The sequence below is a fragment of the Zonotrichia leucophrys genome, chromosome 2 (genome assembly GCF_028769735.1).
Source record: "Zonotrichia leucophrys gambelii isolate GWCS_2022_RI chromosome 2, RI_Zleu_2.0, whole genome shotgun sequence".
NCBI classification, from domain to species: domain Eukaryota; kingdom Metazoa; phylum Chordata; class Aves; order Passeriformes; family Passerellidae; genus Zonotrichia; species Zonotrichia leucophrys.
Genome location: NC_088171.1, coordinates 131,476,059 through 131,500,022, shown reverse-complemented (window position 1 = coordinate 131,500,022; position 23,964 = coordinate 131,476,059). Strand labels below are relative to the sequence as shown.

Genomic DNA, 23,964 nt, shown 5'->3' with positions numbered 1-23,964 from the left:
CTCATGAGTCTGACCACGAGGTATTTAACAGCTGGACCACAGAAGAAGCTGTATGCACAGCCTACCTCTGCCTGGCAGAAGGCATAAGTTGATGATTAATACAGCTTAAGTCACATCTCGCTTCTCGCATTGGCCAAGGGCCAAAATGAGCCCATTTTCCTCAAGGAATATGTCTGTCATGTACAACTCAGCTCCTGCCTGCTTAGGGATGCTGTGAAATTATGTGAAATGATGCCTGCACCTTGCAGAGCATGCAGGACCCAGGCAGAGGTGCAGTTCCTCTGTCCAAAGACAGCACTGCTCCCATCCAGATGCTCACTGCAGCACCACAGCCAGACTGAGCATGACGTGGGCTGCAGCTGGGTGCTGCACCCAAGGGGATCTCCAGGTTCAGGGAATCCCCGGAGACATGGGATGCAGCCCCAGAGTCAGGGGCTGGTGTTTGGAAGAAGTGCCACATCCTGAGGCAGCTCAGGCTATGTTTCCCTGGGGACAGGAGAGGCAGAAGGCATGGCCATCCAGCCCAAAAGCAGCCAGCCTGTTTGCATATGTTGGCTTGTCCACATGTACTTGTGGGTGTAGAGCTCAGCAATAGCTTTTTTTTTTCAGTTGCACTATTCCCATTGTGATAACAGGAGGCTTAATTGTGAACAGCACTATGAAACCAGTGAAATAGATGTAAGTATTAGCTGATACCCAATACCAGGAATGACCTGTCTTTTATGTCCTCTCACTGTTCTGGTGGAAGCCTACCAGAATGCAGGACACATGTTTTCCAACTCAATAGCAGGTATCCAGCTGGAGAAATGTGTTTCCTTGAATGATAGCCATATGCTATATATCCCACTTCAACATATCATATCATGTTCCATCTGCACAGAATTTGACACTGCATAAAACAATCTGCTTTGAATTCAAATGCATATACTTCCTCACACAAAACAAAACCCTCTAGCTAGGCTATGAGTCTAAATGCCTCAGAGCTTCTGGCAAAGCTTGTGCCACAAGCAGAAAAGACCAGAACCAAACCTGTAGGGAGAAGAAGGCATTGTCTCTGGACTGTTCCATCTGAAACAAATTCTACCTTCACATCAATGAATTCATCCTGGTGGTTGCTGATAGAGAACAGAGCAGAACTCAGAGCAAGAAATATTTGCAAACCCACTAGGACTACCAAACTGTACAAAACATAATGCCCAGGAGTACATCCTCCTGGCTTTCTCTAAGCTGCTCTGAACCTCTCACATCTGTGGCAGTGTGATACTTAAGGGGCAGCTAGAGAGTAGCTGCCTCAGCAATTCCTAATACCATAGCTCTCATAATTAGAGAAAAAAAAATGGTTTTGTTGTCTTTTGAGCAAATGTGACTGCTTTCCAAGTGTCTGCCACACTTCTAATGGCTCCAGGTCAAGCCCATCTTCCTTGCCATCTTAGGCATTCCTCTCAATGTAAAGAGTACCCTTCTTCCTGAGATAAAATGTGAAGTCAGAAATGCTTGAGAAGTCCTTACATGATGAACACTTCTTCTTTATTTCCTCTTTCTCTCTCAAAACCTTTCAGCCACACCTACAATAGATGCCTGATGTTTCATGGCTCTGCTCCCTGTTTTGTCAGTCACTAATTTGTTTGCATTTTCTCCCAGCAAAACAGCCTTTGGCAGAGATACATCCCAATTTAAATAGGTTTTTAGACTCTAAAAGAACAAAAAGAGCAACTGAATATTACAAAGAGTCACTACACCTTCAGCACTGTTAATGAAAATATTCTCCTTGTGGAATATTGACAAAAAGGGACAGGAGTATGATTTACAGAATTTCATCTCTGATTATGATATTAATTTATTTTTCTCTAAAACAACAAAGAAAAAAACATTTGTGAGCTTGTGTCATACTGGATGTTCATCTTCACTAATCAAAGATGTGTATAAGAGGGTTGATTAGCAGGTGTGCTGTACTCTGTTCACAGCTGTGCCAAAGGCCTGCAGACACTTTGCAAGAACTGATTCCCCTCAAGTCTGCAGGGTTTCTAGTTCAAGATGGACCAGATTTTTCATTGTTTTTATTTGTCTGTCACAGTAATATCTAATACTCCTCTCTAGAGCTCCATGTCTGAACCAATATGAAATAAATGACAAACAGAGCAGCAATGTTAGATTAAAACCCTTGAGGACACAAAACCTAGTTCCTGAAAAGTATTTCAAAAGTCAGCTGTAGGACACAGCTCGCTGCAGAACATCTGCTGGAAAGTGCAGATAACTGGTTTTAGGCTGATTGAGCTTTGGGAGATTTTTGACCAGAATTGGCATCAACAGCAAATTGTGCCTGGTGAATTCACAGAAGCACATTTTTGTCATGCTATGACCCATTGTCTAGTTTATGATGGCAACAAGAAACTCTCATCCAGAGCTGGACCCCATCTGAGTGGAAGTGAACAAAGGGACTCCCTCACTGTGAAGCATTCATCTGGCTGCATCAAACATAATGCCTCATATAAAGTTATGACAGACATTTATTCCACTCTGCTCAGTACTAATGACATCCCAGAAGGCATACAGTCCAGTTTAGGTGCCGCAATAGGCATCAAAATAAATCCCCCTTTTCCCATTTCAAGAGGAAAATTCAGATCTATATGTCTCAAGGGAGATAATTGCAGATGAGTGCATAACAGTTTTTAGTTCTCCTCGGTGTCAGGCAGTTTATGATATACAGATCTCAGGCACTGTGGCACTGCAGAGCTCTCCACACAACAGCACCTTGGAGCTCTACTCCCTCCTCTTTTGATGGCAAGGGACTGAGCAAGGTCCAGTTAGGCATAACTGAAAATACTTTTCAGAACACACAGAGAAAGAGCTGGCCCTGAGTGAGTCTTACACAGGTACTTGTGCCCAGAGATACTGATGTCCCAGGTCATGTTAGCCTGTGGCCAGGAGGCCACCAATGATCCAGAAGATACCAGAAAATGATCTGTTAGATCATGATCCCTAAAACTGGGCACAGCACTTTACCTGAGCCCTCGGTAGTCTAGATGTCAGAATATTTCTGACACCTAACATTCCAGTTGTTATTCTCTGGAATATCCTGGACAACTAAATGAATCCTTCATTACCTTGTATTCAGAACCCATTTCACTATACAGTCCAGATTCTCTCTTGTATGAGTATTATTAGCTAGAGGGGTTTTTACATTTTGCTTGATGTTATCCTTTCTTAAGTGTAATATTTTGTATAAAGTGCCTAACTGTATATTTTTGCTGTTATATTTCACTGTACTTATACCAAACTGTCCCTTTAGTGTAGCAAAATCATGTTGGAAACTTACATGCTTGAGTTGCATGCCACTCTTACCAAGAAGAACATGGGACTAATTAGATAAGATTTGTTCTGGATAAATTCTCACTGGATATTTTTATCACATCATCATTCTGCAGTTGCTGTTTTATGAAGCACTTGAATTTTTTGCAGTAATTCTCAAAGTATTGGAGGCATCTGAGACAGGTTGTCTGGTCTGTTATTCTTGGTACCTTTTAAATCTTCTCTGTGTTCCTAAATACACTTGTTAATATTTCAGAAATTCCTGTGGTTAGTTCTTTAATTATACCAGAGTAAACTTCCCCAGGACTTCCTTGTCTGAGTATATGCCTTTTATTCACAGGTTCCTTCACTTCTCTTCCCTGAGCTGCATTTCAATTCCATTGCTAGTTCTAAGGGTGTTCAGCCTCTCATATCAAGTGTCTCCTACTTGCAAAGGTGGTGTTTCACATTTCAGCCCACTCTGTCATTTGTCCTTTGTTTAACATCCCCATGAAGTGATAATCCTTTTCCCTTTTTCCTTATTTCTTTTTCTGATCCCTTTTGGTACTCTTTATACTTCAGTCCTTCTCTTTTACTTTTCCTAGTAGTGTCTTTGCTCACTTTCTATATGATGGGTTTTTGTCAATAGAAAACACAACTTCTGACTCAGACCCCCTTATTTTCTCCAATGCTGTCCTCCTTGCCAGCAGGATAGGTTCCTATGAGACTTTTAACTAAGGATTTCTTCCAAACTGCCTGTTTTCTTAAGATTCTTTCTCCTTTTGGCTCCTCCCTTCAAAACTTTCCCTATCAATTGCCCAAAGTGAGGAAATCTGCCATACAGGAGTCATTTGGTCTTGCTCTCTTCCTCCACAGACACATGAGCTCAAATTGCTTTCTAGCAAGTTTCTCTTTATTAATCATATCTATCATATTTTATCTGGCCATGTCTCCCATAACTGCCTTAATACTTTGAAAGAAAGAGTTGTCCAAACATATTCCAGCAACTTGAGGAACTTTATGTGGTGCGCTGTTAGGTTTTGTTTTGTTGGTTTTTAAATTTTCTGGCAGCAGATAATCTGATTAGATAAAGTTAGATTACCACTACCTCATACCCTCAGAACACTCCCAGAAGTTCATCAAAAATGTGATATCAACCTCCTCCTCATACAGTAATCTTTAGCAGGGTTTTACTGTTCCTCTGTTTCCTCTCCAACCACTCCATCTTTCCCTCTTTCTGGTCTTCTATACATTCCAAATATGCCAGATAATACTCTTCCCTTTTTTACTGCCTCTACTTCCTACACAGATTATATTCTCTCTGCTAATATTGAAGTGCCACAATTTATTTCACTGAGCCTATGTGATGCTGATTAAACTGTAGCCTTTGTTGTGTCCCAAGACTTCTTGTTCTTCCTGTTTATTCTCCATACTCTTACCATTAGAGTGAAAACATCTCAGATGTTTGGCAGGTTGCCCTTACATTATCCCTTTCGTTCTTCTATGGCTCTCCTGCAACTTCCCACTTCCACCAAAGCAACAAGTTGTCAACCAGACCTCTACTTTTCTTACTCACCTGAGGTCTCTCCTGCCCACTCACTCAAACTCTGCTGTCCTAGGAGCATTTTCACTCATTTTTCTCCAGTAATAAAATTCTCACATTCTGGAAAGCAATGTTTTTCTCACTGATTTAACAATGCTCCATAGGATAGAGATTCTCCCTAAGGTCTTCCTAAAAAACGGGACAGAAAGTTGTTAGTAGGAAAGCAGTCTTATTGGATAAAGGTCCACAGTCCAATTTCAGATTTCTCAGTTCCAGAGAGGGGGTTGACAGCACTCATAGTTTAAACAAACCCTAGTTTTGTCAAAATGCTAGCACATGGGCAAATATAAAGTCCCATGCTCTACATCAGGCTGATGTGCAAAATTAGGTACCTCGGGAGAACTGTTTCTAATTCCCAACAGCATAATACAAGAAGCAGTAATGTATATTAACTAAGACAGTGGTACTTTTCAAGGCTGCAGTCATCAAGCGATAGGCAGGTGATGAGTGTAGCAGGAACAATATGTTGATTCTCCTCCCTCACAATTATGAACAGCTGGAACATCCTCAGTTTACAATGGGTCTGACGCTGCAAAGAAACAAGAACAAATATTTGGAAATCTAATCACATAATATAGCTGAATGCTGACAAGAGGACCCTGCTCTAGGGGAATATACTCCTTTATAGCACATGGTTGCTATGTGAGATTACAAATTACACGCTATTGATACCTGCTGTCCTGCTGCCCAGCCTCTGAATGACTGAAAAGGGTGAAGTTCAGTCACTCAACTTCCTCAAAGCTTCAGATGTGCTTCTGAAGCAAGGACAAGAGTTTGTGAAGGAAGAGGTTTCATACAATGTAATCAGCTCAACCTAAAATAATATTTTAGGTTAAACACTCAGTTGTTAAAAATCAACATGCTTATTTTATAAATGCAGTAAACAGACCAACCTCTCATCTACATGAGAGGTAACAAGTAGGAGATAACAAGTAGGAAGACTGAATCTGCTCTTGATGGGGAATTTCCAGCTTTCCTCCCCACAAAAAAAACATTGTCAGAAACACACCCCTCTGACAAGTAAGAGGGAGTCTGTGGTCCAAAAAGGAGCTTACTTATGAAAGGGCTTGAGTCTCATGCTGATTTTTTCATTCATGTACTCAGAATTTGTTCCAATGCATATCTACACTTCAAAGATGAGTCAGTGATTTTCTTGTGCTTGAGCAGCACAGCCAGTGTGATGGATGAATTGTATAACGTCTGTTGATAGGTATCATACCATCAGCCAGACCAACTTCAGCTGTCTTCTGTCCCTCGTTGTCTATTCCCACTATTTCATAGATTCTGCTCCCTCTTCTGGCCAGCAACATAATAAAAGAAATAATTTTCTCTTTTGAAATGTGATTTTGAGCATGGGGAGTTGAGAAATGGAAAAGAAACTTCATATTACTTTGGCAGGACAAAGAGATCTGAACTGTATCCACTGCATTTCCATATTTGGATTTCTCTGTAACAAAGGTTTGCAGTATTTGTAGCAAAAAAGCTGGAAAAAATAATTACAGGTATTTTTTGTTACATTTTCAATTTACTGGGTATCTCTGGGCGGGAGGGCAGGAGAGAGGACGGGAAGTGCAAGGAAAGAAATACCATCGCTCAGCTTTGCTGTATCTATTCACTTCTCCCTCTCAGCACAATATTGCTCCTTTTCAGATTTGTGCAAAATAATACTGCAGACCTAAAAAAGGAAGCAAGCAGAGATCCCATCTTTAGGAATAGCAGACTTGCCAAAATAGGTTCAGATAATGTTATATTAGCTACAGCATGCAGAGCACATGCTCAGAAAGGCCAGTGTTTTCTGTGCTTCAGTAAGCAATATCCAAAAGGTGTGCCTCCAAAGCAGATACTGCAGTTTCTAACTATCTTTGCCTTTTTTCTGGTTCTCCACTCCTCTTGGAGCTAACCAACCCCAGGCATTTGGGACAAAGGGCTTTCAAATATTTTTTGGCCATTAAAGACGTCACCAAAAATTCAGCTAATGTAGAAGAAGGTACAAACTGCACTACACTGTACACCCAGGAGAGAAAAACGTTGCTTCTTTAAAAACGTCCTTTGATAGAAGTTTTCTTAGGCCTCCCACAGTTGAACTTTGCCTGATGAAGCTCCCCAAAGCTGTGTCTGAGGTGGAGCAGAAAGGACAGCACAGTGACAGCACAGCTTGCCACCACACGTGTGATGAATGGGCTTGCAACAGAAGTGATATTGGTTTTTACATGGAAAGGAAATTGCATTGAAACTCTCAGTGTATGGTTGTAGCCAAAGCATTGTCTGTACACACAATAATTCATTTGTTCAATGGACAACAAAATAAAGAGATGATTCATTCTGCCTTCTCTAGCTGACAATTTCGTAAAATTTCAGATTTTACATCATGTTCATTTCCAGTTGACAATGTCTTACATATCTAGATTACCTTTCCTCAGAGAGTATATTGCAGCTCTTTGGACATCATTTGCCCATTCTTTCCCTCATAGAGAGAGCAGAGGCCTGATCCACAGTAGAAGACTGCATTGGTGTGGTCAGAACAGCACAGTTCACACCAATCAGAACTGCACATGGCGAACCTGGCTTAAGAACCAAAGCCCTTTTTAAACTGTAATTTCTAAATCTACTATTAGTAATGAACTTGAACCACTATTAAGCACTAGAAAGCAGTATTCCTCTGGCAGTTGTACCAAGTCTAAGGCTGGAGTCTTCTACAGATCTCTGAGCTGCTGCTATTCAAACACTTGGGCCCGATCCTGCACTCCTTTGTTCAAGCACCAGTCCAAGGGAGTGAAAGCTGGTCAGAGAAAAGAGTGTGGGATCAGATCTTGTGATATGGCAAAAAAATTCCACTTTCCATGAAAGGAACCTTGTTTTCAAACACATTCCACAAGGTGAGCAGCTCTTTCAGCCCTTCTGCATATAAGATGAGGCTTTTATTTTTTTCCCTGAGAGTGGGGCTCACAGCCCCCAAGCTGCCTGTACCACCCCTGCATGCACCACTGAGAGAGGATCCTTCTCTTACTGAAACAGCTACTCATTGAATAGTTCTTCATTATCTAAGAGATAGCCAGGAAATATTTAATAAATATATTACCCATTGCATCAAAATAAATATAATTTATAAAACATTCATTGTCTTTTGCTCATCATCATCATACAGTGTATATTAATGTCCCCAGTACAGATGAGATTTACAAACGTTTGCCTGAATTTTTCCCCTTAATGCATTCTCCCACTTACAATAATCATTGCATAAAATGCATAAAAACAATATGCATTGTTTTTATGTAACAATGCAGCTTTATGCCACTGGCATATACCAAAGACGAAACTAAAGATCTTGTGAGAGTACAAAAAGTCTTCAGACAGGAGGAATGGCTTTAGGTGCGCCTTCAAGTGGCACTTGATCCAACTCAACTCTGCAGCATTTTAGAATTAGAGCCAATATTTACTTGAGAACTCAGAATTACTTAATCAAATAATAGAACATATAAAAAGCAAGCTGACTTTTTGGAAAAAAAAAATGTTTAATAATACAATGATAGTTGTAGTAGCGTCCAGTAAAGGTGTATTGTAAAAATGTTCTGAATATTAATTTACCTCAGATAACTTTAGAGTTGTAAATACTTGCATTATATTGAGGTAGACAGTAAAAAAAAATATTTTCTCCATTATTAGCACAGAATTAAAATCTTGTAATAATATCTTAAGGAAATGATAATGTTAAGTAAGGATGAAATATTTGATTAATGCTTAATTCTGTACAACTCAAATATAAACTTTTAAAAATATTAGAAATTATAACATTTCGAGTGCATATCATGTTTTGTACATTAAAAAAAAGAAATGCATGTTGTTCATCTCCATTTTGCACTTTTCAGTCTGTTTAAATAAACAAATATTTACAACTTTTACATGAACAACAGTGCATCCAAAGCAAAATGTGCATTTTAAATTACTGCTCCTGGTCGAGTCTTTTTATTAGCATTTTATATTATTTTTCTCTTCTCTTTTTTATCTTTTTCCACAAGTTTGTAGCTCTGCAATACCAGATAAGCCAACAATTCTAGAAATCGGTGGGGAAAAGCCTGAAACTACGAACATAATAATTACATTAAGAAAGGGCTAGGCATAGCTTCGAAGTGCACTTTCCTCAGGTGAAGCCACAGCTGAGACCAAAAGTGGGAAAGAACCAGAAATCTTACATAAAACGCCTTTTCCAGCACAACATTTGCACATAATACTGCCGCAAATTGCGAGGGCCGCCGAGACACAGCTACCCAGAGACTGGCAATGGCATCCTCGCACTCTTCGTGGGACCCGAAGCAGTTTCCTCTCCAGTCCACCTCAGTTGTGCTTTCTGTAACACTTCGCTCTTCACAGTTTGCTGTCTTAAAATAAAACCTAGCTGATAATTACAATCTTAAGAAACTCTCGGTTGTTTTTCTTTTTTCTCTTTTTTTTCCCCTTGGGGAGAGAGAGGGAAGGGGGGGGGGCATAGGCTATTTCTGGCTGGTAAGCTTGCAGGAATGTGAAAGAGAGAGGGCAGAAATGAAACAGCCCTCTTCAGAGCGACTTCAGAGAGAGGGATCAGTCTGCTCCCTCTCCCTCCCCCGACTCTTTTTGTACTTGGTAAATTGCCTTCACCTTTGGAGGGAGGAGGATAGATCGCCAGATAAACCCCGGGGGAGGAGAGGGGAGCGGGGAAGGGACCGGGCGGGGGCCTCTCCGCCTGCCTGGCCCGCTCGCCCTTCCCCGCCGGCAGCCGCGGGCCGACGCTGCCGTAGCCCCCGGGGCCACCGCGGGCAGCGCGGCGGAGCCCCGGCGCCGGGCCGCCCTACTCCGTGCTCTCCTCCGTGCCCTCTGCTCGGCCGGCCGCGGCACGGGGGCCCCGCTCGCCGCTGCCGCCGCACCTCCGCCAGACGCAGACCCGGCCGCCGCCGAGGGGCGTCCCGCCCGCTACCTGCAGCCGCAGGACTCCACCACCATGTCCTCGTACTGCTTGTACACCACGTTGTTGCCCGCGTCGATGTAGAGGATGCTGATGGGAGTCAGCTTGGTGGGGACGCAGCAGCTGGGCGGCGTGGAGCCGGGGTCCATGGAGTTCATGAGGGTCTGGATGATGGCGTGGTTTGTGGGCTCCAGGTGGGAGCGCAGCGGGAAGTCGCAGACGCCCTCGCAGTGGTGGGCCTCGTATTCCAGCGGGGCGATGATCCAGTCGTCCCAGCCCAGCTCCTTGAAGTTGACGTGCAGCGGCTTCTTGCTGCAGCGCAGCCGGGCCTTCTTGCCGTGCCGCTTGCCGTGGCGGCTGGCGAAGGCGGTGCGGCGCTGGCGCCGGGCCGGCGGGCGGCGGGCGGCGGGCGGCGGGGCCGCGCCCAGCTCGGCGCGCAGCTCCCCGAGGAGGCTCCGCCGCCGCGCGCGGGTGAAGACCACCAGCAGCGCGCGCTCCTGAGGCGGCCGCGGCCGGCGCGCGAAGCCCAGGCCCCGCAGGTCGAGCCAGCGGCGCGGGCCGCTCTCCGCCGAGGCCCGCAGCTCCAGGCACAGCCGCTTCCGGGGCCGCTGCTCCCGCAGGCCCTGCCGCACGTCGAACACCTCCCAGCCGGCCGACGGGGCCGGGTCCAGGGCGCGGGAGTCCAGCGGTCGCGGCGAGAGGCAGACGGAGAGCTGCACGTGCAGCGGGGCGGTGGGCGGCGGGCGGCCCCGCGGGGCCCGGCGGAACAGCCGCAGCTCGGCCCCCACGAGCTCCTCCGTCTCCGAGAGGGTCGACACATCAAACACATACTGCTGCCGCCTCAAGGGAGCGGGCGAGAGATCGTCTGCGAGATAAAAATAATTACAGTCAGTTGCGCTCAGAGGGATCTGCCGAGAGGTCTCTGAGGCGGGAGAGGGAGGGAGCACCGCCGGCGTGCCCGGCCGGGGCCGCTCCTGCCTGCCTGCCTGCCTCACCCCCCACCCACCCCCAGCGGGACCCTGACCGGGAGAGGGCGGGGAGACGAGAAAGAAGGAGAAGGGAAAAATATGGAAAGGAAAGGGAATAATATGGAAAGGAAAGGCAGTATGGAAGAACCCGCACCAGACAGGAGACGGCTCTCCAGCACTAGAGGCAGACCCTGCCCCACGCACATCCTCTGCCTATCAGCCCCATATACACGTGCTCCTCTGAGAAAAACCTGGACTTCTTTTTTGACACATCGGTGTACAAAGTGCAGCGCAGAAAGCAAACCAGATTCCCTTGAGCTGCTTTCCAATAAAATGTTTACAACCCAGCAAATACAAAAATTCCCAAAGCCCCTGTGTTTCCCCAGAAGCTAGTAAAGCTTGTGTAGATTTCTATAGTAAAAGTGTCACTGGAGCCTCTGTTCAGCAGCCCCTCGCCGCTTTTTCAAAATCAGCCCGCCCCAGGGGTAGAAACAGAGACTAAAGAAATATACACCCGCCTGTTATTTATCGATATCAAAGGTCATTGCGATCCCTAATCAGTATGTTTCACAACCTCGGCTCTACCTGACAGGTCTCTGAGAACCTCCTGCAGGGCAGGAGAGACAAGGGGATGATTTATGCAAACCAAAACCTTCAGACGCGACACGGCGATGTAAAAAATCAATGCGGATTAACGTGCAGTTAATCAGCGCGGATTAGCACACTCCACAGTCGCCCTGCGTCCCCGCGTGTTCCCCTGGACGTCAGCAGGGAGATGGAGCGTGGAGTGCACAGGGACAGCGGGAATTGCTGAGAAAAAGACCTGCCCCGCAGCCGGGCCAGGGGATCCCCCTGCGGAGCCTGGCTGCCTGCCGAGCGCGTCCTCCTTGCCCCAGGAGCCGCCGTGGGGGCCCCGCCGCCCGCCCGGACCGCCCCGCGCACCCAGGCGGCACCCCGGGCTGCGGGGCCGGGCCCCGCACACCTGCCCGGTCCCGGGACACGGCCGCGGGCCCCGCCTCGCCCGGCACCGGGGCACGAGGAGTCAGCAAGGAGAGGGAGTTCCCGAGCCGGAGCTTCCCCGCCTCTCCGGGGCTGCGCACCGGCGGGAGCGATGCGGAATCCGTCAGGCCTTTCGGGCATCAGGAAAATTGGAACCCAGGCCTTTCGCATCCTTGCATCCGTCTCCCACCTCAGGCTTGTCTGTTTCCTTGCGGAGGGGCTTTTCCTTCCCAGCGAGGGGCGAGAGGCAGCCTGGTCGTGCATCTCGCTCAGGGAGTGCGGGAGGAGACTGAAAAAAACCACGAGCAGAGCCCGAAAAATGTCGTCACAGTCCAGGTGACGACAACAGCTGCTTTATTGAGCTGTGAAAATAGAAGTGAAACCCATCGGGAGCTGCCTAGAGGTGCTGGACAATTTCATCAGCGCTGCAAGTACAGACCAGGATTCGGTCCATGAGTCTCCTGTGGGTTCTGGGGGATCGTGGGGGTAGTTCTGCCCTTCACAGGCACGGGCCGTGGGCTGAGGTGCACGTGGTTGGAGGAGGAGGGTCCAACAGCTCAGGAGATCTCTGGTATCATTGCCTCCTCCTTCAAGGGGGTCCTGGGAGTTTCAGAGAAAAGCGGATGAGCCCTCGGGTAAGAAAGCGCAGGTCCTCCTCCTTCTTCTCTTTCTCGTCGTCTTGGTGGTTTTGTTTCGGTTTGGGTTTTGGTTGTTTGGTTTTTTGGGGTTTTTTTTCCAACATCTATGAGATACTCGGGCACCTGACAGGGTGCAGACCGATCTCCTGGCTCTGCCGAAATGCATCAGACCTTCGTTCACGGGTTCCAGCGACCGTCGAGGAAACTAGATCAGCATCTTCCTCTGCGGTTATCCCCAGCATCGGGATGTGGGCAGAGCCGGGCCTGGGCACGGATTCCCTTTTAATCGCTCTCGTTGCTTAGGGGATGGAGAGGGGGGTGTCACGCTTGGTTTCGGAGAGAGATGCTCGCTCTCTTTGACACTCCCAGTCGCCATGGGGTGGGGGTGCGGAGAGTGCTGCTGTCCCTCCGGAGCAGACAGCCCCACATACACTCCTCCTTGTCCTGTTCTTGACCAGCACCACGGTCCCGCATATATATCTCCGGCGCGGTGCAGGAGCAAGGCAGGACTGCCCGGCAGTCTTAGCTTTCAGGGAAGGGGCAGCCCTTTCCCGAGGGAGGAGGGGACAGGAAGGTGACAGCGCCTCTCCTCTTCCCGAGGAACCGTCACGCAGGTGGCCTGTCGCTGCGCAGGAAATAATCCCATTCGGGGGTAACATCCAGGCATGCCGCTTAGACGGGAGGGAAGCAGCGGGAGGCTGAATTCCCCACATGTCCCCGCTGCTGAAAACGGGCTCTAAAGGGTTTGCAGACCTTTGTCACCCGGCGGTGCGGGAGGAAACCAGCTCCGGCACTGTGGGTGCCAAAAGGCTCGCTCAGGGATGCTGCCCAAGCAGCATCTTTTGAGATTCCAGTTTGGCGAGGGTTTGGGGCGTTGCAGGGCTGGTCCAGGTTGTTCGGTGGGATGGCACGCTGGCAACACGGCCGGTTTGCAGAGAAATGTGCCCCCGGTCAAGCAGGTCTGAGACGGATTTCAGCAGCACCGAAACTGTGCTGGAAAAGTCGCGCTGGCTCAGGCAGCTGCCGGCTCCCGTGCCTCTCTCGGGAGGGCAGGGAAAGGGGCAGGGCTGCCGGTTGTTTCAAATAAGCAGCTTTGAATCCGATCAGATAAACGCTATTTATTCACTCTTGTAACCTAATAATTCCAGATGAATACATAATCCTAAACCAGTACTGGCTCGCTCCCAGAGCAGTCGAGAGGGTGGGAAAAGCAATGGAGGGCGGGGAGGGAAAGCGGGACCTCCGGAACCTCCACAAAACGGGGAGAGACGGGTCTAGGTTGGGGACCCTTTGTTCCAGCGAAGCTGCTGCCGTCCCAGCACACAAAGAGCGGCAGCAGAGACGGCGCGGGGACACCCTGACTGTCCCTCTCTCTCCCCGGAAGCAGTGCACAACGGATAGGGGCTTTTCCTCTTCAGTTTTCCTTTAAACTCAAGGAGCGAATGGGGTAAAACCTGGGATTTCTAACAGCCAGCTCGCGATCTGTCTTTTTCTCAGGCCAGCTGAAGCTGTCCTTACAGATATTCCCGTTACCGAAATACTTGGTGCGAGCAGCAAAGTCATCCCAGCTGGGCTGGGGAAAGCCACATGGCAGAAAATGCACCGGGGAGGTGTGTTTATATTTGTAGCGTTAATGTAGATGAATGTTAGCTCAGCCGTGAGTATTTGTTCTATTTCACTCTCGGTAGTTTATTCTCTTTTTTTTATTCGGGCGAAAATAAAATATTAGGATCAGGAAGGAGGGACAGAAGGAGGGAGTAGGTCTATCTGAAATTTAAGAATGTGTCAGTGGCGGATGAGAGAGAGAAGCCCTGCTCCGTTCTGCCCCTCGCGAGGCACTCGGGCAGCGGCGTGCCCGGTGCTCCCGCGGGCGTGCCGAGCCGAGCCGAGCCGGGCCGGGCCGGGCCGGGCCGGGGGCTGCCCCGGGTCCCGCCGCCTTCCCCCACGCTTTCCTTCGCCGTGCGGTGGCTGCGGTTTCAGCATCTCCGAAGCTGAATGAATGACTGGGTTGGGACGTTTCCCTCAATTCCCTGTGTGAAGCCTCTCCCGTTTCCCGGGTCGCTTTCTCGCCGCAGTCTGGGCTTTGAGGAGAGACGGGGGTTAACGAAGGCTACACAAAGTTTCCCTTTTCATGGCAGATCAGGTACTGGGCTCTCAGCCAATTCATCAGGGCTCAGATCTTAACTTTACATCACTGCAAATTATACCCAAACCACATTCAAGAAGAATTTTCCCATTCCCAAATTCTCTTTCAAGCCATATTTAAACTCGCAAACCAAAAGCACATTTTCAGTTAAAGACACTTTGCAGACACTCGCACAACAATAATCTGGAAATTAAAACATATATTGTCCCTAATTGCGAAGGTCTGCCCACACGTTGTCTGCGGAGTCGCAAGGCTGACAGGTATTTCTTTCGGAGCATTACCCAAGCTGTGGAAACAAGGGACTGACTCTCCATGTGTGGTATTTCTCCGGGTTTCAATTCCACGTCTCCCAGCGCCTGCCTCGCCGCGGTTTTTTATTACACCGAGTGATTAGATTTAAATGTATCGTTCGCTTCGCTATCGAGTAACCGAGAAAGACCACACCTTCCTCCGACGAATTCCCAATCCTGCCAAAAAACACTAAGTAGTTGTTGGAGGGCTGTTTCTTTTTCTTTTCTTTTCCTTTTTTTTTTTTTCTCCCCTCGGAGCGGGGAGGCACCTGGCTGTGATGTACCTTTGATCACCGCTGTACCGTACCTGCTCCGGCAAGGCTGCCTGCCCTTGCCCCACTCTCCCGCTCGCCACGAGCGACTCTCGGCCCTCGGGCATAGAGGGATCGCTGCAACACCCGCGGGACACTCCCGCAAGGCTCCGGGCCCTCGGCTGTCGGCATCGTCCCAGGAGATGCGCCGAGGCGCACGGGAGCTTCCTTGCGGGGTTTCTACTGCTGTAACAGACCTTAACCCAATATCTTTCCCTTTCCCCATTTGCGGTGCTTACGCTACCCGAAATACTTCGACGGAGGAGAAATAATTCCTCCGAAATTATTCGTATTGAGAAAATCGGCCCGAATATTCCCAGCGCTTGGAGCTAAGAAATGAAGCGAAAATATTACTGAGCGATAAATGTGGAAGCGCTAAGATACAGCAGCAGAACATACAGATCTGGCCATAACTAGCAAAGACTGAAACATCCCCTTTCGCTCATAAATCAGGCTTCAGGCACGAGAGGACTCCTACTCTCAGTTTCAGCCTGTCCTGAAATCGCAAGGAAGGGAGGGTTTTCTCCGATCGACGGTTTGGGTTTTTTTTTCTACTGTGAAGGGAGGAGGTAAATGAGGAGGGCGAGGCGCCCCCCTGCCGTGCCCAGCACCGAGTGGCCCTGGCCTGCGCCGGATTTTCTGCCCACGGGCCACTCGGCTGTCGGCTGGGGCCAGCCCAGCTGCGGCACAGCATCTCCCCGCGGGCGGCGGAAACTCCACAGCTCCGAGGCGGAGACCTCGGACCTCCGTCCCCCACGTGTCCCCCCCTCAAAAAAAAAAAAAATTCAACCTCTTAGCAAGCCCTGCAGGAGGATTTCTGGATTAAATAAAAAAAATTATAATAACGAAAAAAATCAGGACCAGGTCGGAAATGAGCCACCGGAATAGTTTGATATGCGTTAATTACTCGTCCTCCGCGGCAGCGCACCGCCCCGCCGGGCCGCCGGATCTGCGGAGCTCCCGGCGCCGCTTCCCGGACCGCCCTCCCGTGCGCGAGCCCCGCGTCTCCTCCAGGGGCAACAAACAAACGAAAGATGAACTGAAAAATACTCCCCCCGCCGACAGCCCCTGTTTTCACTGGGAAGCGGCGAGAGCCGCAGCCGCCGAGGGGACGCTGCGCTCCGCTCCGCCCGCGCCCCGGCCCCGCTGGCTCCCGCAGCTCCCGCAGCTCGGGGGTAAAACACCGACCCCCGAAACAGCTCCCGGCACCGGCAGCGCGGAGCCGCCGCCGAGCCCCGCCCGCCCCCGCGGCAACGGCTCCGCGCGCGCGGAGGCCCCGCAGGGCCGGGCCGGGCCGAGCCGAGCCGAACCGGGCTGGGCCGGGCTGGGCCGGACCTCTCGCTCCTTTCCTGGGTGCACGGCGGGGATGAGGAGCGGCAGCTCGCTGCCGCGCTCCGGCCGTCTGGTCTGCATTAGTGTTTTTATAAGGGGCTCAAACAAATCGAATACAAGGTCACCAAATAATTAACAGTTGTGAATTCCCTCCTTTCCCATTAAAATACTTCCCTGTTTATATTTCATTTTCCTTCTGCCAACGACAACACTGCTTGGGCAAAGGCGCTGCACAGATTACACTACATTGCAGCTTTCGGTCCACCCAGAAACCCGCTGTTTTGCATAAATATGTTGTACTAGATGAACTTCAAGTGAGATTTACATTCTTTTCTTCTGCCACATGCACAGCCGGGCCATTTTCAGTTTCTGCACACGGGATCCCCCTTTCGTCCTAGCCGTCTATTCACCACCCTCACAACCCTCATGGCAAGAGCAAAATAACGATGTTCGGATCCCTGCCCATCCGAATCAGCTGCCTTCCAACTGGAACGCGAAAGCGCATAAAGAAAACGGGGAGGGAAAAAGGAGACGATCTTGACCTATTTCGATGTCCCCGTCCCTTAGGCACGGACCGCAGCATTTCGTATGCGGGAGCCCTGCCTTGGTGCCGGTGCTGCGGGCTCTGCAGACACAAAAGGGTGAGGCGAGGGGCACTCGCAGCAGCCGGCACTCGTGGCAACCCCTTCCCACGGAGATCCTTTCGAAAATCGTGCTCCTTCGCACTCCAGCTATTTCTTTTTTGTTTTCTATTTGTTCCTAGTCATGCCGCGTTTCTTGCTAGCTGTGGGATTGCTTGTTTTTAACTCCCTTCTCCAGCTCCCTCCCGCTCTCTTTTTTTTTTTCCTCCCCTGCCTGGTGGAGTCCTTGCAGCTCCTAATTGTCCTGCCTTACTGTGGAGCTCCAATGCTGGGGGTCCTGAGGCCAGTGAGAGCACCATCTGCGTTTTAATGAGTTACTTCATGTGCCAACAGTAATTTTCCTACATTCAGCTCGGTCCTGTCTGATCTTGCGACCGTAACAAGGGGGAGCGAGTGGGGGGCGGTAGGGGGTGGAGAAGAGGAATCGCAAACCCTTTCCCCCCTTTCTCCTCTCTTTCTACCGACGGGAGAAAAAATTATATACGTATTAAGCAGTAGTGAGTCTTCACTCCCTCGCGCGCTACCCTGAAAATGATCTTATTAGGTTCAAGCGGGAAGGGAAGAAGCGAAGCAACGGGAAGCGGCTGCCGGTGTCTGCGCCGAAGCGCTCTGCCCCGCAGCCTCGGCGGGCGCTGGGACGGGCGGGCCGGGGCTGCTGCGGGTCAGAGCCCAGCGCCGGGCGGCCCCGCAGGCACAGCAGCCGCCTCGCACGGGAGGGGTGCTTCTCGGCAGGGCTAAAAGTTGCTTCGCGCTCCTCTGCGGGCTGCTGTCCCCCCGAAATGCTGCCATGCAGGATGGCGTGGGCAGGTGGGACGGCCACCGCCATATCCCCGATCCGGAGATGCCGCTTAGGTAAAGAGCGGCCCATCTAAATGGGTCAATTTGGGCGGCTATACTGTCTGCAAATGAAGTGACAGAAAATCTGCCCCCCCCTTCCCCGCTTTCTCTGAGCAAAGACTGTTCATCATCAGCACAACTCCAGTTCGCCAATTAACTGGGCTAGGAGCCCACGGGGAGGTGGGCAGTAAAATAGCTACCACTTCAGAGGAACGGAAGCTCTCTTGAAGTTTTTTGGTGATGTGCCATCGGCTGGTCCACTTCATTATGGGAGACTAGACAATATTTGATATGTTATGACATGAACACTCAATTAGATCACTGAGTTGAAATACTCCAATCAGTGGCTTGATGCTAAGCAACCCTCAGAAGGTCCAGCAGAAGGTCACAGCCTGTGACACATCAAATCAAAATCAATGGGGAAAAGTGAGGCTTTTCCTTAATCAAACCAGGACTTCTGTTAGCAAATCACTTCCCCCGGAGTAGAATCTCACATGCAGAGAGATGAGCTAAATTTGTTAAATTAACTGTCTTTCTTCTGGTTATCAAGAATAAGATGATATCGAGCGCGGCTCCATTTCCTGCAGCTCGCAGGATCAGCACCCCGTTTCCTCTCCGTCAGGGGGAGCGGTCCAGCTCCCTTCTGACGGCTGAATTTTCGAAACCGTGTTTCTAGAAAGCGGGTCCTCTTCCCCCACCCCCGCTTTTAACAGCGACAAAGAAAACAACCCCAATAAGGCTAAGGCGAAGAGCAAAACTCCTTGTCCCCTTTCCCCTCGAAAACGTCTACGGGCTTCCGACCGCGGGGGTCACATACTGTGGGCGCTCCCCCGCGTCCTCCCGAGCCGAGGCGGGAGGCGAAGAGCCCGCCGAGCCCCGCCGCGGAAAGAGCTCCCCGAGCCCGGGGCAGCAATGGGGCAAGGGGCCGAGCCTCGGGTGCCGTGGGCGGGGAGAAGCTTCCGGCTCGGGGAGGCGGCGAAGGGGCTCGGTTTGGGTTCGGTTCGATTTGGTTTGGGGCGATCGGCTTCTGCAGCTCCAGGGAGCCGTGTGATTTTCCCGGCTCTGTGTTTTGCCCTAAAACGGCTGGGACACGGCGGGAGGGCGGCGAGCTGCCCCGGCTCCCGGCGCTGCCAGCCCCTGGCAGGTACACCAGTGCCCGAGGAGGCGCGGACGGAGGGGAGGGTTTTCATGTGTGGGAGAGGGGGAGGAACGAAAGAGCAACCTTCATTAAGAACCTGTTAATTAGTCTGTTCTTAATGGCTCACAACCAGGGTAACGAAAAAAGGGGGAGGGAATGAAAAGGGCAGGGGAGCGTTTTTATGGAAGGGAAATTTTACTCTGGATCGACGAGAAATGTGCACTCGCTGCCCCGGGTCCGAGCGATACGACGACGAGAGAAAAGCCCAGAAGGGCCCCGGCCGGGGCTGCAGGTCGCGGAGGGGGCCCGGGAGCCCCGCGGCACCGATGCTGCCCGGGAAGATCTGCGGCCCGGGGTAGCGGGCTCCGCTGCCGATCCCGGCCCGGGGGTGCGTGAGGAGCAACCCCGCACACAGCTCAAAGGATGCGGCCCCGGGCAGACGTCAAGTCCGGCCGCCCCTCGCTGAGTCCCGGTACCGGGCGGTACCTGGGCCGCGCGCTGCCCCCCGCAAGTGGAGCCGGAGGGTCCCCGTCCCTGCGCTCTCGGAAGGGCCTGGGGCTCTCCCAAGTAACCCCGATAACGCAACCCGAGGCGAGAGCAGCCTCAGGCAGAAGATGTTTGCTTTCGGTCAGTTTAAACTTTCTTTTCGCCGTGCAGCCGCGACGGTAAGAGCCACCCTTTATCCGGCGGGTGGAAAGAAATCAGAAGAGCGATATCTAATTTTTTTTTCAAGGTTGAATTTACACCCAAATTCCACCTGCAAAGCTGGGGCGTGTTTTCTACCACCCCATGACGATTCGGGGAGGAACACTCGTGTTTCTCGCACGCGGCACTTAGGGCTGCCTCGGCTCGGGTTTAGTGCAGCGGGGCCGTTTGCTCTAAAATAAAACACCGCGACTCCGAATTCACCGAGAGATCTGCACTTGCCTGCGATACCGGGGCGGGGAACAGCACCGGGGACCGCTGCAGCTCGCTCCCACCTCCCCAGCACCAGGCTCCGCCGGACGGCAGCCTCGTACCGACCCCGGTACGAGGAGCGCAGCGGGAAGGGGCACCCGCAGCCCCGGGGGGACCGGGAGGGGCGGGGGGGGGCAGAACTTACCTCGTCCCCTGTCTACAAAACTAGTGATGGTGTTGGCGGATTTGGACGACTGAAAAAAGCTGGCGTTGATGCCCAGTTTCTCCGCGATAGAGTAAGTCCTGAACAGAGACAGCATGTACTCGTGGGGTTCCGCCCGTGGGAGCGCCCGGTCCACGGCGTGTCCCCCTTGCCGCGGGCGGTTTTCCCGTGGGGACCGCGGCACTCTGCGGCTGCGACCACCTTTGGAGGAGGCGGCGAGCTCCGAGGAGGCAGGGAGGGAAGCCGGGAGGCAGCAAGGTAAATCCCAGAGGAGGCTGGCGAGCAAGGCGGCGGAGAGCAGGGCCCGGCGCGCATTCATAGCGAGAGGCGGCGGCGGTAGGGAGGAAGAGGAGGGCGGCCCGACGTGCGGCTCCGGCGGCCCACGGAGCGGCGCGGGGACTGCGCGGCGGCGCGGCGCGGAGCGGCGACTGCACCCGGGCGGGCTCGGCCCGCAGCCGCCCGCCCCGCCCCGCGGGTACCGCCCCGCCGCGCACCGCCCTGTGCGGGCACCCAGCCCGCCCCGCGGGGCGGTCCGGCCGGGGCGGGACACCCTGGTCGGGCGCTCGGGGGTCCCCGTGCTCCCTCCCCGCTGGGCTCTCCACGCGGGAAGCGGGCGAGGGCCGGAGAGAGATGCCGCGCGTCCTGCTGCCACCTCTCGGGTACCGCTTCTCATCGACCCAGCGGTGATGACATCTGTTCAGGTGCCTCACAGGTTCTCCAGGTTTGAGTGTGGGCAGATTCGTGTGATGCTAATGATTTTGCTTTTTGTATTCCCGTGGCTACGTGCCCGAAAACTTGGCAGAAAGCAGGGGTTTTATAACAAGGAGAATTTGGTGGTAAGGATTCAGAAATTCACCCACCCCTTTTCATTTGGCTTTTTCGAGGTGCATCCTTCAGCATAAAACTGGTGTCAGTTCTCCAGTGGTTTCATCCAACCACCTGTCTAGGGTTCACAGCCATGACAAAGCACAGTAACATGCCTGCATTACTCTACCTGTCCTGATCACTACCTTCTTCTCCTTCACCTTCTCATCCTCCTGCCTGATCCATTGCACAAACCACCCTCTTCCACTTCCCCGTGTGGCTTTCCTCTGCCCTGTGCTGAGCATTCCTCCTTTTCTGTCCTGGTGTCCCATTGGCCACTTCTTCCTACCTCTCCTCTCTGCCCCAACTCTGCCACTGGAGGATTTTCCTTTAATTCCAGTAAGAGGTCATGTGTGTTTAGCTGTGAAAGCCTGATCCATAGTAAATAAAGGGAATCTGAGATCTCTGACCATGCTTCTCCATCAGCTGCCATTCTTCATGCAGTCATACACTGGACTTGTGGACTTATCTTCTTCTTCCCTGTTCTCATTTTCCCACTGAGAGCAGCTCATGCCTGGGCTTTGGCACCACTCCCAGTGCAACAGAGGACCAGTGGGATGAGGCAGACCCTGACAGGGCATATGAAGCAGGCTTCTATCCTGGCACATCCCAGTTTGCCTGTAGGGTGCTTAGTCCCACTGTGTTCCCCATCTCCTACGGAGAGACGCTAGGGACTATGAGGAACACAAGGGGAACATTCAAAGCAAGTGACAGGCTCAGGTTCCAAGTGAACCGCGATGAATCTCTAGTAGAAAAAAAGATAATTCCAAGGCAGGGGCTCACACTGTCCTGCAGTCCTCCATACATGGCTTAGAGAGCTCCCTGGTGTGGTTTTGGCCCATGCCAACTAGCCCTTTCCCAGCCAATACCCAGGTCTGTTACAAGTTATGGCTTGTGCCAGGGGCTATCCCTAGATGGCCATTTGGATGTGCCCATGTGGATGTGGGACACATCATACAGCTGGGATTAGAGAAAGGGGCCCATCATTGCCTTGGCTTCTTTCTAGCACGATAGATGTACTGCAAGGTGCTGGCAGATGAACTGTGAAGAGACAGGGCTACAAAAAAGTATCAGTGACAGTGCAGAAATGAGGCAAGTGTTCTGCAAAACCATTTCCCACTTCATTCTGTCTCATTTCTTCACCCCCTTTTATTTATTGTTCTTTCACTCCTCCTCTGTATCCTCTGGCTTCACTGACACCCTCCTGACCACTACCCTCCCTTTTCATCAGCTGCTTTCTGCACTGGGAGCGTCCCCCTCCTCCTGTCCCTTCGGCTTCTCTTTCCTGATGCTTCATTTTTGTTGCTTCTGCTCCCCTTTGCCACTCCCATCCTTTCTGCTTTGTACTTAGCATTTTGGCTATTTTTTTCCTGCTATGACCCAGTTCCTTCCGGAGCCTTATCATCACTTTTTTGTTTCCTTCTGCCCCTTTTGTGTCCTATTCACTTATTCTATGCTCCTGCTGGCTATCTCCAATCAGCTGCCCAGCTCCAGTTTCTCCTCCGTCAACTTCTGCCCAACCCTAGCCCCCCAGGCTCTTTCTTTTTTCTCTCCTGCTGTATTTCATTGTCCTGTTTTTCTTTTCTGATATTGTTCCCACTTCCCACATCCCCTCCTTGTGGTCCCAAATGCTGCTGCTGCACGGCTGCCCTTTCCCACTCTCACTCTGCTGGTTTCCAGGGTTCCCTCTGGTGCTCCCAGAGTGTCTGTTCCCTTCCTGCCTTTGTCTCTTGGTCTGTCTCTCCTCTTCCCTCTTTGTTCTCGGCTTTTTCCTCCCTTGGCCTCCTCCTCTCCCAAGGGGAGATGGTTTCATGCTAATGAAAAGCTGCAAGGTCTCAAGAGCAACTTCCATCAGCCTGATTTAATTTCTACCTGCTGCTTTTGCATGTTTTAACGCATTCTCTAAAATTGACTTGGATGGCTGCTTTGCACTGTCACTTCTTTATCAGGGGCCTGACTTGAAGCCCTCTGCAGCCAGCAGGGCCCTTCCTCTGGCTCTTGTGACCTTTGAGGCAGTGTGGAGGCTGAGGCCCTGCTGAGGCAGATGCCCCCCACAGCACCCCAGGGCTGTTGCTCAGCGGGTGAGAGCACACACAGGTAGCAGTGCCAGCCATAAACAGGCAGTGCTGCTTTCCAGCCTGTTTCTCAACGCTTTAGGTTGCTCAGGGTTGTAACCATGCCATTTTGGAATACAATGCCATTGTTCAATACAGCTAATTGCCAAGACAATCACTTAAGGGAATGACAGAACACGGAACTGTGGGGATACAACAATTGTGGCGCCTCATGGAGCAACACAGTCAGGTCACTGAGAGGGACTTGAATATATTGAGCCATCTTAAGAAGCTTTGGTTTTGATTGTCCCAGAGAAAACTGTGTGGAACTGGACCTGAGAACTGCAGGCAGGAGTGGGCATCTTGTGGGGCAGCATGAGAATGAATCAGTGCCTGTGAAACACTTGGGATCCCCACTTCAGTGCATGGCAAAGAGTAAAATAATGGCAGCAACAATAAAAAGAGTAAAATAATAGCAGCCACCAGAAAAGAAGAATAGTGTTTTAAAAACTTGTTTCCTTTCTGGTTTTCTCAACAATAAAACTTGGCCAGATTTCAGTTTATAATTGCATTATACATATTTTGTAACATTTTTTTAAATTTCAAATATGTTTCTCAGAACTAAAGCAATTTGGAGACTGCAAAAATGCAGTTTTAAAACTAGTTTAAAACCGTTTAAAACATCCCATCTTTCACATTCTTTCTTTCTGTGAATTTGCTATTCTGGGGAAAAGTACAAATGAGTGGAGACAAATTTGAAAGTCAGGAAGCAGTCCAAATCAAATGTGATTTCTTTCAT

The 23,964-nt window shown here is 50.7% G+C and overlaps 1 protein-coding gene across 1 annotated transcript; it reads right to left on the bottom strand.

Moving 5' to 3' along the window:
* Positions 1-9,734: 9,734 nt before the first annotated feature.
* GDF6 (growth differentiation factor 6) lies at positions 9,735-20,576 on the bottom strand. Its single transcript, XM_064703580.1, has 2 exons — positions 20,230-20,576; positions 9,735-10,692 (listed from the first exon to the last, which is right to left on the bottom strand). Exons 1-2 carry the CDS (start codon positions 20,564-20,566, stop codon positions 9,836-9,838), a joined length of 1,194 nt encoding a protein of 397 aa, XP_064559650.1. The 5' UTR covers positions 20,567-20,576; the 3' UTR covers positions 9,735-9,835.
* Between the last annotated feature and the right edge of the window lie 3,388 nt (positions 20,577-23,964).

Excerpts from the sequence above, each read along its gene's own strand:
- GDF6 (XM_064703580.1), bottom strand. The coding sequence starts at position 20,566 with ATGAATGCGCGCCGGGCCCTGCTCTCCGCCGCCTTGCTCGCCAGCCTC. Across the intron at positions 10,693-20,229 it reads TTTTGTAGACAGGGGACGAG|ACGATCTCTCGCCCGCTCCC; the intron begins GTAAGTTCTGCC and ends TTTATCTCGCAG.